We start from the raw sequence: 13,912 nt of genomic DNA, 5'->3' as shown, positions 1-13,912 counted from the left end.
TCCACTCGGTCATCCGTGACGAAGAGAGACCTGTAAAATGCACGAGGAAGGGGCAACCGGAGGAACTGGTGGCTATCTCTATTCTGTGAGTCTGTGTGCCAGGATTGGCGCGTCCACCGAAAATCGAACATCCGGTTTCCGGTTAATGGAAAATTACGGGCTTTAAAAACTTTACGCGTGGCAAATTTAATCTGAAAAAAAAAGTGAAACTGAAATTGGTTGTTGGCATTAAACAGAGTGGAGTATTAAATGGGTAGTGAAATTTGTGGATTGTAATCCGATTCTGGGTATCTGTATTATTAATTGAATCCTTATCACATTTCCTATCTTTTTAGAACATTAAATGAATGGGCTTTCAGACCAACATTAAAAGGGGTTTTAGATAGAAAAAGGAAGGACATCTCAAAAAAAAAAAAAAATTCTTTCCATTCTTTCTTTGTTATCTCAATTCTCCTTTATATGAGATTTTCATAAGATTCGTAGTTTGTTTTTACTTTTACCTCAAAAGGTAATTTTCCGATCCAAAATTTAAGATTATTAATATAAAATAGATATTGCATATTTTTATTAGTATTTACCATCATCGTAAATGTCATATATGAATTATAATGTAATAAAAATCATACTTCTAGTCAGAAATGTTAGAATTCTAACCATACCAATTTAAAATAATTACCATAAAGGGATGAATAGGACGATGATCACTTTTTGTAAATTTAACGATTATAAAATGTTAGTAATAATATATGCAACAATATGGAAAAAGAAAAAAAAATCAATATAACAACAATTGCAAATAAATAAAGAGAGTGAGGAAAAAACAAATGCAAATTCAAAATTTATAGTGGTTTAACTTCGTCCTATCCCACATCCACTTTAATGGGATTCTATAATACCAATGAATCCAAACCAAACCTCAAAATTTTACACTTTAATTAATCAGCTCTAATAAACACTTATTATATTCCTTAGGAAACGTCCACCTTGAACTTCTTAAGTAATGCCTCACACTTACAAATTCTAACTAATACCTTACACTTTTATTTTTCCTAGTTCACATCATAAGGTATAAAAGAAAATATTTGACAAAAATAAAACTTCTAACTTACAATTCTGGCTTAATGGAATACAAAGAAACTAGAGTTGATAATGTCGAGATTTCAATTTATATATTCAATGATCATACAGGATCGTACGTTGAATCACATGAAGAAATTATGCCATAATTACTATTAAAATTGTACCAACCTGAATCCATGTGTGAACTTGAAGACTGTACGGATCTTCTAAGGCTGATGGAGGGCACCACCTTTCTCTGTATTCTCTCATGCAATGGGATCGGGAGAGAGAGCGGTTCTATTCTTTCAAAAGGTTGTGATTCGTTTCTAAAAAGACATAAGCCTCACCTTTTATACCCTCCTACCTTAGGGACCATACCCATTGGTTATTGGGCCTCACTGGCCTTAGGCCCATCATCTAAAGCCCGTGATTGCGTTGGGCTCTACACATAAGGTGGCCCATACTCTTAAAACGAACATTAAATCAAAATGTCCATAATTTGAATAGCTTAATCATGAATCATTGTTAAATATGTGAGTCCATATTTCAACAATCTCCCACTGGACCACATATATATTACAAACAATGTTCATGATAGTACTTTATTGAGCTCATCTTTGCTATTCTAACTTAATATCCTTAAACAATCCGGTCTACTAGTTATGCTAACATAGGATCAAAGCGGCCTTCATTAATCTTAAGTATAACTAGACCCATCAGTGATCACAACATTAACAAAATTAGCAACATGGATCAAGTATGGATGTGTAGCATGGAAATTACATAGAATGTGATATTTAATATGTCTATTTCCAATTGGTCCCACTTTATGACTAAAAATTAGTCAAATTCCACTTTCAACACTTGATGCTAATCTGCTTTTGAAAGTCATCATTTCAATTCAGAGTGTTCAAATACAATCGTCTTTAAAATCAAGATCTGTACAGATAACACAACATAATATCACATCAAGAGAATAAACACAAAATCTAGATACAAACTCCCACTATTCTGACACATCATCAATGTGTACAACACTCATATGTGCGACGTGCTCATGATATACTTTGGGTGGCAAACCCTTAGTGAGCGGATCCACAATCATGGAGTTTGTGCTTATGTGTTCAATCGATACTTGAAGACTCTGAACTCTCTCTTTCACAACCAAGAACTTGATGTCAATGTGTTTGGACTTTGACGAACTTCGGTTGTTCTTAGAATATAATTCTGCGGCCTTATTATCACAGTTGATTCTCAACGGTTTCTCAATCCCATCAACTATTCGTAACTGAGTGACAAAATTCCGCAGCCATATCCCATGGTTTGATGCTTCGTAGCAGGCTATGAATTCTGCATCCATGGTGGAAGAAGCAATAAGTGTTTGTTTAACACTTTTCCATGAAACCGCTCCTCCAGCTAACATGAAGATGTAGCCTGAAGTGGATCTCCTACTGTCAAGACATCCTGCTAAATCGGAGTCAGAATATCCCACGATCTCTAAGTGACTTGATCTACGGTATGTGAGCATGTAATCTTTAGTTCTTTGTAAATACCGCATAACCCATTTTGCCTTTTTCCAATGATCCATACCTGGGTTACTTAAATATCTGCCTAACATTCCAACAATGTACGCAATATCCGGACGCGTACAAACTTGTGCATACATGAGACTTCCTACTACCGAGGCATAAGGAAATCTCTCCATATCTTTCTTCTTAAGTTCATTTTTCGGACATTGGTGCAAACTAAACTTATCGCCTTTTGCTACAGGCGTGTCTCCTGGTGTACAATTGCTCATGCCAAATCTACTCAATACCTTATCGATGTAGGCCTTTTGTGATAACCCAAGTATACCTCTTGAACGATCTCTATGGATCTGTATACCCAACACAAAAGATGCATTACCAAGATCCTTCATGTCAAATTTACTAGACAGAAATCGCTTGGTTTCATGCAAAAGTCCCACATCACTACTTGCAAGTAGAATATCATCAACATATAACACCAAGATAATAAATTTGCTCCCACTGAACTTGAGGTATATGCATTGATCAACGGTGTTCTCCTTAAAACCAAATGAAGTAATCACCTGATCAAACTTTCGGTACCATTGTCGGGATGCTTGCTTTAAACCATATATGGACCTTTTTAATCTGCATACAAGTTGCTTTGAATCATTATACTCAAAGTTCTCCGGTTGCAGCATGTATATTGTTTCATCAATGTTGCCATTAAGAAACGCAGTTTTAACGTCCATTTGATGTAGCTCTAAATCATAATGAGCTACAAGTGCCATGATGATTCTAAAGGAGTCCTTTGATGAAACTGGTGAAAAGGTCTCCTTATAATCAATGCCTTCCTTTTGAGTGAAACCTTTTGCAACTAGGCGTGCCTTATACCTAACAATGTTGCCTTTTGAATCCCGCTTGGTTTTAAAAATCCATTTACAACCAATCGGTTTTACACCTTTAGGCAACTCTACTAGGTCCCAAACACCATTGTCTTTCATTGATTTCATCTCATCTTTCATGGCTTCTATCCACTTTTCAGAATTAGAACTTTGTTTGACTTGACTTACTGAAATTGGATCGTCTTTCGGACCCATGTCAAACTCATGTTCTTGGAGATATACAACATAATCATCTGAAATTGTACTCTCCTTTCTCTAGTGGATCTCCTTAGTGGCACTTGTACTTGAGGTTCTTGAAGTTGTTGAGTTACCTCTTGATGAACTTGAATCGGTTCCATAACTTGATCAGGAGGAATCCCAGGTGTGTCTTGAATCCCTGTTATCGACTGTACATTCTGAATAGTGTCATTAAACATAATATGACCATGTCCAGTCGTAATAATAGGAATATTAACAGATTCCTCTTCAAAGACCACCTTTCTTAATGGTTCTCTCCCACTTAACTCAACATCCTCAATGAACTTAGCATTACCCGTTTCAAAGAAGGATCTAGATGAGGGGTCATAAAATTTGAAACCTCTTGACCTTTCGAAATACCCTACAAAGTAGCAGCTCACTGTTCTGGAGTCCAATTTCTTTTCATTTGGCTTGTAAGGCCTGGCTTCAGCTGGACAACCCCAGACATGCAAGTGCCTAATACTAGGTTTCTTGCTAGTCCATAACTCATATGGGGTTTTGGCTACTGCTTTGCTTGGTACTCTATTCAAAATGTAAACTGCAGTTTTTATGGTTTCACCCCAAAGTGATTCTAGTAAGGTGGAATGACTAATCATACTTCTTACCATATCCTTAAGAGTACGGTTTCGCCTCTCTGCTACACCATTTTGGCTCGGAGTCCCTGGCATGGTGTACTGAGGAACGATACCACACTCCATCAAATATTTGGCGAATGGCCCTGGACGTAGTTCACCCGATCCGTCATATCTACCATAGTATTCACCTCCATTGTCAGATCTGATGGCCTTTATTTTCTTGCTTAGTTGATTCTCAACTTCAGCTTTGAAATTCTTGAACACATCCAATGACTGAGATTTCTCATGAATCAAATAAAGATAGTCATAGCGCGAGTAATCGTCAATGAAAGTGATAAAGTATAGTTGTCCATTCTAAGAAGCTAAAGGGAATGGACCACAAATGTCTGTATGTATCAATTCCAAGACGTCACTGCACCTATTGGCATCCTTTTTCCTCATATTTGTTTGTTTACCTTTAATGCACTCTATACAGACTTGAAAGTATGAGAAATCAAGTGGATCAAGAATTCCTTCTGACACAAGCCTTTGAATCCGTTGATTTGAAATGTGACCCAAATGCTTGTGCCATAACATTGATGAATTCTCATTTATTAATTTTCGCTTAATGCCATAATCACTTGAATGCAAGGTTTCATTTCCATTAGTGGCCTTTATGTTCAATTTATATAGTTTGTCTGTTAGACTACCTGTACCAATAATATTTGAATTTAGATAAAGACTAACCATTCCATTTCCAAATGAACAACAGTATCCAAATTTGTCCAAACATGAAATAGAAATTAAATTCCGTCTAAACGACGGTACTACAAAAGTCTCTTCCAAATCCAATGTACATCCAGAGTCTAACTGTAATCTGAAAAGACCAATAGCCTTGACTGCAACCTTGTTGCCATTTCCCACATAGATGTATCTTTCACCATCAGTTGGCATTCGGCTCCTTAGGCAACCCTGCATAGTGACACTTATGTGAGTAGTTGCACCCGTATCTATCCACCAAGTGTCAGTAGGCACTACAGCTAAATTAATTTCTGAACAAACAAAGTTGAGAAGTGTACCTTTCTTTTCACGCCAAGTAATGTATTTGGTACATGTCTTCTTCATATGACCAGCCTTCTTGCAAAAGAAACAAGTGATCTCCTTATCTTGTTTCTTTTGCTCCTTTTGCTTTGATGTCCTAGAAACTGCAGTTTGTTTTCCTTTATTGTCCATCTTTCTTTTCTTGTTGGTACTAAATCCCTGAGATGTGGAAGCCAAGTGAGCACTTTCTATATTTTCTTGCTTCAATCTCTCTTCCTCTTGCACACATTGAGCAATAAGCTCATTCAAAGTCCATTTTTCCTTTTGTGTATTGTAACTGATTTTGAATGGACTGAATTGTGTAGGCAGAGAGATCAAGACCAAGTGCACGAGTATGTCTTCCGACAACTCTAACTTTAGTGCCTTGAGTCTCGTCACAAGATTAGACATTTCCATAATGTACTCCCTGATATTCTCTTTCCCTTTATACCGCATAGAGACAAGCTTACTAAGAATAGTGCTTGTCTCAACCTTTTCGTTTGCAGCGAATCGGTTTGCTATCTGGTCCAAGAATGCCTTGGCTTGGGTTTTCTCAGGTATGTCACCCCTTATTGCTTCTGGAATTGAGTGCTTCATAATCATTAGACTCATGCGATTGGATCGCTCCCATTTTTCCATAGTAGACCTTTGCTCAGCAGTGCTGGCACTAGTAAGATCTGAAGGGCGATCCTCCCTTAATGCAAAGTCTAAATCCATGCACCCGAGCACAATTATAACGTGCTCTTTCCATTTCTTGAAGTTTGTGCCATTAAGCACAGGAATGTTATTCACATTTGCAGATATAGAAGATGTTGAATTCATAATAATAAAACTCACAATCAGTCACATAAGCATCATACATATATGAATAAATAAACATCATGCAAGATACCTAGCACAAACATTAATATTCAGTCTTTGGACAAAAATATTAACTTGTAATTGGTATCCTTATACAAAATTAATTCATAAATATTGACAATAAAGCCGAAAAACAATATGTCTATCTTTAGACTAACATATCGAATGCAAGATAAACATTATATGTCATATATTTATGATTTCTTTATTTATTATCATATAAAAAATAATCTTCCTTTGGGCCGATTATTTTATACAATAATACCATGTTTCATACTTCAAAATGAATAAAATTATGTAATATAAGTCACTTTGGCAACAAATATATAGATAATCTATTCATTTTAAAGCGTTAAATATAAACGCAACAAGAAATAATAAATTCTAGAAAAAGAATACAAAAATTCATCAAAACTATAAATTTATAATAGTACAAAATTCATAAATGAATATAAGAGTCTCATAGCCTAGTTGGTCAAACACAAGGTTTTACAATCTTGTGATCGTGGGTTCGAGGCCCATAGGTGCCTTTTTTTCTTTTATTTTCTTTTTTTTACGCCATTCATGGCGTTGGCAGCAACAGCATGCCGCCTAAAATGGCGGCTTAAAGGCACTTTGAGAGAAACGCCTTGACGGTGCCTACAGTGGTGCCTCGAAGCACCCCCCCGGAACGGCGTCGACGGCTGCGCCTGAAGCGCTCACAAGCCGCGCCTGAAGTGCGCACATGCCGCGCCTGAAATGCGCACCAACCGCGCCTGAAGTGCGCTGTCTGAAGCGCCTCCAATGGCGTTGATTGAAGCACCGTAACGACGCTGCAGTGGCGCCGTAACGGCGCCTGGAAACGCACCGCGCCTGAAGTGCGCACCAACCGCGCCTGAAGCGCGCTGTCTGAAGCGCCTCCAATGGCGCTAATTGAAGCACCGTAACGACGCTTGGAAACGCACCCTAACGGCGCGCGGAGATGGCGCTTGAAGTGCGCCTCCAAAGGGTGCCTGTGACAGTGCCTTAACAGCGTCAGAAACGACGCCTAAAGCAGCGCCCTGAACCGCGCTGGAGACGGTGCCTTAATGGTGCTGGAGTGGCTCCTGAACTGCACCTGAAAAGCGCTTGAACCACGCCTCAATGGTGCTGGCTGAAGCGCGCCCTAACGACGTCTAAACGGGCGTCTGAGTGGCACCTCTAAAGGAGCCTGAAGTGCGCCTCCAAGGGCGCTGCAAATTGACGCTTGAAATGGCGTCTGAATCCAATTAAAAAGAAAAAAAAAAAAACAAGCCAGTACAATTTTATTGCCCTAATATGCCAATTCTAAGTGATTCAACATTGGGCTCTGATACCAATTGTCGAGATTTCAATTTATATATTCAATGATCATACAGGATCGTACGTTGAATCACATGAAGAAATTATGTCATAATTACTATTAAAATTGTACCAACCTGAATCCATGTGTGAACTTGAAGACGGTACGGATCTTCTAAGGCTGATGGAGGGCACCACCTTTCTCTATATTCTCTCAGGCAATGGGATCGGGAGAGAGAGCGGTTCTATTCTTTCAAAAGGTTGTGATTCGTTTCTAAAAAGACATAAGTCTCACCTTTTATACCCTCCTGCCTTAGGGACCATACCCATTGGTTATTGGGCCTCACGGGCCTTAGGCCCATCATCTAAAGCCCGTGATTGCATTGGGCTCTACACATAAGGTGACCCATACTCTTAAAACGAACATTAAATCAAAATGTCCATAATTTGAATAGCTTAATCATGAATCATTGTTAAATACGTGAGTCCATATTTCAACAGGTAATACCTTACACTTTTATTTTTCCTAGTTCACATCATAAGGTATAAAAGAAAATATTTGACAATAATAAAACTTCTAACTTACAATTTTGGTTTAATGGAATACAAAGAAATTAGAATTGAACGGTGTACTAAGATGAAATGAAGTTTAAAGGCAAATATACTTTAAAAACACTTCTTTAAAGCTTAAATAGTATTAAAAAAAGATTTAAAACTCTTCCTTTGGAAGTTGAAGTCCATTAATTGCATAAGATTTTCTGTAGAGACCATCTATTAATTCTTGTAGTGATCTATATTTTACGATGTAGTTACAATATATTTATATGAATTCATAAATATGCTAAAATCGTTAAAGGGTTTAAAGATGTCTGAACCAAATAGTTTCAAGAAGGATGATTCAAACATGATTACATGAAAAACTAATGGGAAAAACAATTCCAAAAAATAGGAAGGCAGGAGATATTATCCTTACCTCTTTATTTAAACAAATAAAACTTAACTAGCCCATCATCTCCTCAAATTGCCCTATTCTAAACCCCCAATTCCAAAAACCTCTGAGTCATGAATGATTAAACTGCAGTCACGTTTTATGGCATTGGAAGCAGCTTCCATTTTCTTATGAAGCGTAGGACTACCCATAATTGCCGCTGCATTTCTGAGTTCACGGCATGTCTCATTCAGTCTGACAATGGTCCTCACTATCAGTCCTTAAGGAACATCTCTGAGCCCACTGATATCCGTAGATTGAACTACGCTTGTCACTCCCCCTGCTCCTAATGGCTGTAGTGTACAACCTAAGGTAGATGGATAATTGAGGTTAGTAGGCTGAGTTTTCAGTACGAGTGCTTAAAACTGTAAAAGCACCTGATTTATCAGAAGTACAAGGGGAAATACAACCATGAGAAGATGTAGATAATAAGGAAGAAACATAGAGAAGAAAGAAAAAAAAAACGAAAGAAAGAGCCTTTGAAATTGCTCTTTTTGTAACTGAAAATCTCACTCAGCTGATTAGTTAGCTGACTCATTGGCCAAGCAAGGTGCTTCTAGACTTGCGGCTTTAGAAGTGAGTTTTGGCCTCAACAGTATCTGCAACTCTTTATTTGGGTTCTACTTCTTTGTATTTTTTCTTAAATTTTTCGAGAACCAACGTAAGAGAAGTTGGTTCACCTATTCTCCTCTTCTGATTCGCTCATGTTAAGAATAATTTAAGTAATATGTAATGACACTGAGCCATCTTCATGTCTTTCTGATTAATACCAAATAGAAGATATGCAGAGCTAGCTTTGAAGGAACTCCTAAGATTATACCACATAGACCTTTAAAAGCCCAAAAAGTTGGTGACGTTATGAAACAATCTCCTATAATCATTTCCTCTTTTAACTCAAACTGCAGCCATTAAGTCACTGATGAAGAAAGTTAAGAGCACAGTACCTGGATCAGCACTAATAGCCGGGTTCTGAAGCTTTCCATTCATCTCATGCTGTCTTGACAAGGAGGAGCCATCGTCACGCTCTTCATTCGCCGCCATCCGTGAACGGAACATATCATAAAATATCACCCACCACTCATGGAGAAAACCATCAGGAGTATCTACAACTGAACAAAATAACTCAATCAACCACTATTCCTACTGCTATAATATCCAAACGACAAGGAGCATAGAGATGGAGAAAGTAAGAAACCGCAGATTTGATCAAAGAAAAACATGCCCAAATACGTATTTACAACGCATGATCAAAGGTTTTCTTTTAGTAAGCAAAGAAAGTCCCTGTCACCGTGAATACAAGAGACCAAGAAAAGTGACAAACCCTAATCTAATTTCCAAAAAAAAAAAAAAATTTAAGTTACGTTTCGTCCCAAAAAAAATAAATTATTATTATTATTATTATTTATATTTAATTTTACTATAAAATGCTTAAAATTTAAAATTATTTAATTTTATTACAAAAGATAAATAAAACCACAGATCAGATTAGATGAACAGCAGGCCTGCATGCAAAAATGCGTCTACCACCAACAATTTTCCAAGCGGAGTAAAACCAAAGATTGAGAGAGAAGAAAATATTACGTGGAGGCCGGGTAAGATCGAAGTTCAGATTGGCTTCTCTCCCGAAGATTTCTGCCGTCTCGCCCATCTTATTTTTTAGCAAATAATCATAAAGGTAATATTCAAACCTACACAAATAAATCAAACAACCTTAAAAATTTAGCCAAAAAAAAAAAAAAACAACAAAACCTAATAACCAGAGAATCACCGTAAAAACATGCGAAAAAAAAAAAGAAAAAGAAAACTCACATTTTTTGAACACCCAGATCACCCATGATTGATTCTTGAGAAAGAGAGAGAAAAAGTGGAAAAGTAGAATTCATCTTTGGAAAATAATTTTCTTTTTAAAAAAAAAATTTATAAAAAAAATGGAGAGACAACTTCAAAAAATTCTTTATGAAAAAAAATTTCAAACAAAATCATCTTTTTAAAAGATAATTTCTTAAAATCGAAAAATATTTGAAAAATTTTAAAAGGCAAAATCGTTTTTCAAAGAATCAACATTTTAAAAAAAATATTTTACTCCAAAAAATTGATGCTTAAATACATATATATTATAAAATAAATTAATTTCATGCACTAAATTTAGTATATAATTATAATTATTATTGATATATTATTTATAATTATAAAAGTATAAGTTATGTCTTTCATCTCACATTAGAAATATATTATTTTTTATGTAATTAGGTATTTATTAAAAAAAAATATTTTGATCATTATCTCAAATTTTATCTTTCAAATAATTTAATTAATTATTATTAAAAATAGAAATTAATTTAATTTTATACTTTTTATGGGATAAACATTAAATATTTAAATAATGAATAATTTTATTGCTGCTTAATTTGAAATTAATTTTACTAGATAAACTTGAATATTTAAAATATTTATTTTTTAATTTAAAATTTAACAATTAAAGGAATACAAATATAAAAATAATAATTTTTAATTTTATATTTATTTGATATAAATTATCTTTTAATATAAAATTGAAGACTAAGATAAATAAATTTTAATTACTATTCAACTCAAAATAAAATAATAATTATTGGTATAGTAAATTTTTTTATTTCTTAATTATAAATGATAAAAAATAATATAATTTGAAAAACAATCATGTACATAAAATAAGCTCTTTGATCTTTTTATATTTTTATTATTGATTTAAAAGTAATGTTTAAAGATCTTTTATTAAGCAAAAATCAAGGGAAATAAAACATTTAATTTTTAAATAGTTTACAAATTTCAAATATTTTAATTTTAAAAAGTCTTTTTATTAAGCAAAATTTGAGGGAAATAAAATATTTTATTTTTTTAGTTATTTAAATTTTTATATATATATTGATAGGTAATGATTTATAGAGAAATCATTTTTTAAAAAAACGCTATGCAATTTCTAAGGATATTTATTTAAAAAATATATTGGTTTTTATCTTAAATTTAATCTTTAAATTATTTTAATTAATCGTTTTTAAAGTTAAAACTAATTTTATTTTATATTCTTTTTACTATAAATAATGAATTTTTAATTTTAATTTTGAAGTCTATGCTCCATGTTGAAAGCTCTTTCAAACATGATCGATTTTTCGAAGAAATGATTTTTAAGTGACTCAAGAAATAATTCTTAGGAATAATTTGTAAGGAAATCACTCTTTAAAAAAAATGATTTTGGATCTCTCGTTTTTAAGGATATTGATTTTATTTTATTTTTATCTTGAATTTTATCTTTAATTATTTTAAAATTAAATTTATTTTTGTTTTTTATTCTTTTTATTCTTTTTACTATAAATAATGAAATTTTAATTTTAATTGCATGGAGTTTCCATTCCATGTTGAAAGATAAGTCTTGAAAGTCTATTATACTAGAGTGTTAGATTTTTATTTTTATTTTTATCATTTTGACTGCCTTCAATGAGAGTAGTATTTTTTTTTTCAAATTAAATGATATCATATTTAACTTATTATAAAAAACGTTTAAAACTTGAAAAACTTAAAACCATTATTAATTTTATTTTATTTAAGTTTTTTTAAAATAACTATTATTGGTTTTATTTTATTTGAGTGTATTAAATTATTATTTTTTAAATTAATAATTTTATTTTGATTTAATTTTTAAATAATTTTATTAGCTAAACTTGAAAATTTTACCTGTTTTAATTATGATTTCAAAACCATTTCTTAGTAAAAAGAATGAAAAAAATTGAAAAAATAAATCAATTCCTTATTTTATAATTAATTTTTAATAAAAAATTAGATTGAGAAAAATAAATCATTATTCAATTTGATATAAAATAGTAGTTATTTGCATACTAAATTTTTATTTATTTATTAATTATAATGGTAAAAAAATAATGGAATTTGAAAAAAAAATGATGTGACATCTTCCAAGCCCTTAAATATCCAAATTAATTATTAAGAATAGTGATCAAGATGGTGTCAGTAAAAGATTTCTTATAGTAATAAGTCACATATCTATTTAGAAATTAAAAATGATTCTTTTTAATTAATAATCTTTTTTTAATATTTAATATATTTTTAGAATTTTAAAAATAAAAATATTCCCTTTTTATTTATGAAAAATAAAAATATTCTAAATGTTAAAAGTTATACCTTACCTTGAAATAAAATTTACGAATATTTAAATAAAATTCCCATTATGGAATTTATTATTTATAATATAATTTATTCATATAAATGATAAAACTCATGATTTGAATTTATAAACAATATGTAAAACTTCAAAAAGGTAAATAAACGATAAAACCTAAAGGTTAAAATTTCATTTTTTTTTTTAAAGAATGATTAATTTTACTCATCTCCTTTGAAAATTTACCTAAATACAACTAATCCTTTGGTTTGAAATATTTTCAAATACTCCCCTTATTTTTGAATTAAAAGGGAGGTAAATAAAAATATCAAACGCCAATGACAGAGAACGCACGTGACAAAATTTCAAACCAATGAGGATCACGTGTAATTAATCAAAATTTCAAGGGAGATCAATGAAATTAACTGTTTGTGCAAATGAATTCATCCTTAATCCATATTTTGCACTAATTTTTCCCTTATTCTCATTTTTACTGTTTTGAGATGCCTTGGGAATGTTGCTATGAGGTCAATTGATCTTAATTAATTTTAATCATATTTGATTTTCTCAGTATTTCGTAGTCGGACAAAACATGAGGGACTGCAAAATGCAGGAAATGCAAAAGCTCATGAACATTGATTAAGGGAGGGGGGGAAAACAAACATGATCAAAAGATCATGATGGAACTTAACATATTGGGCTGGTCATTCCTTAATGTACATGAAGATGCTCTTTTTTTTTTCTCTCTTCCTCCAAAATTGCCATAGTTCTACAGGGAAGTGAAGCAAGGAACATCTTCAAGCTAAGACAATATCAAAGTCCAGTGATGTATAAGCTAGCTGCAAATACAATGTCACGTTTTATGGCATTGGAAGCAGCTTCCATTTTCTTATGCAGTGCAGAATTACCCATAATTGCGGCTGCATTTCTGAATTCACGGCATGTCTCATCCAGCCTGACAATGGTCCTCACTATCAGTCCTTCAGGAACATCTGTGAGCTCACAGATATCTGCAAATGGAGTTCCCTGTCATAGGAAAGATGTGTAAGATGATGAGCCAGCCGAGAAAAAAGGTATAGCTTTGATTAGTGTCTTATGAAAGAAAATGAACCTTTGCCCATTCGTAAACCACTTCAACAAGGCCAAACTTGAGATTGTCTTGAGCATACTCCTCAGGGCTTATTTGTAGCTTGAACTGCGCCTGTAGCTCCCCCAGCCTAATGGCTGTATTGTACAACCTAAGGTAGACGGACAATTGAGGTTAGTTTGAAAAC

General features: G+C 33.3%; 2 protein-coding genes across 3 annotated transcripts in view; both read right to left on the bottom strand.

Annotated features, from left to right (window-relative positions):
- Nucleotides 1-94: 94 nt before the first annotated feature.
- LOC117916751 (transcriptional corepressor LEUNIG_HOMOLOG-like) lies at nt 95-10,375 on the bottom strand. 2 transcript variants are annotated; one of them, XM_034832913.1, is made up of 4 exons: nt 10,298-10,375; nt 10,070-10,176; nt 9,433-9,597; nt 95-191 (listed from the first exon to the last, which is right to left on the bottom strand). In XM_034832913.1, the coding sequence occupies exons 1-4, from the start codon at nt 10,369-10,371 to the stop codon at nt 187-189; spliced, it is 351 nt and encodes a 116-aa protein (XP_034688804.1). In that variant the 5' UTR covers nt 10,372-10,375; the 3' UTR covers nt 95-186. The 2 variants fall into 2 exon arrangements, with proteins under 2 accessions (XP_034688804.1, XP_034688803.1); XM_034832912.1 differs by lacking the exon at nt 95-191 and adding an exon at nt 8,482-8,795.
- A 2,873-nt stretch (nt 10,376-13,248) lies between these two features.
- LOC117916892 (DExH-box ATP-dependent RNA helicase DExH11) overlaps nt 13,249-13,912 on the bottom strand; it is a 63,379-nt gene continuing 62,715 nt past the window's right edge. Inside the window, exons 22-23 of the mRNA XM_034833106.1 lie at nt 13,750-13,876; nt 13,249-13,664 (exon numbers count right to left, since the gene is read on the bottom strand). Of these exons, the coding sequence (XP_034688997.1) occupies nt 13,452-13,664; nt 13,750-13,876 (340 nt within the window). The 3' untranslated portion in view covers nt 13,249-13,451. The remainder of the gene's footprint in view (nt 13,665-13,749; nt 13,877-13,912) is intronic.

The sequence above is a fragment of the Vitis riparia genome, chromosome 6, assembly GCF_004353265.1.
Source record: "Vitis riparia cultivar Riparia Gloire de Montpellier isolate 1030 chromosome 6, EGFV_Vit.rip_1.0, whole genome shotgun sequence".
Taxonomy (NCBI): Eukaryota; Viridiplantae; Streptophyta; class Magnoliopsida; order Vitales; family Vitaceae; genus Vitis; species Vitis riparia.
The sequence above is the reverse complement of the archived record's forward strand: the minus strand, read 5'-3'. Positions and strand labels throughout refer to the sequence as shown.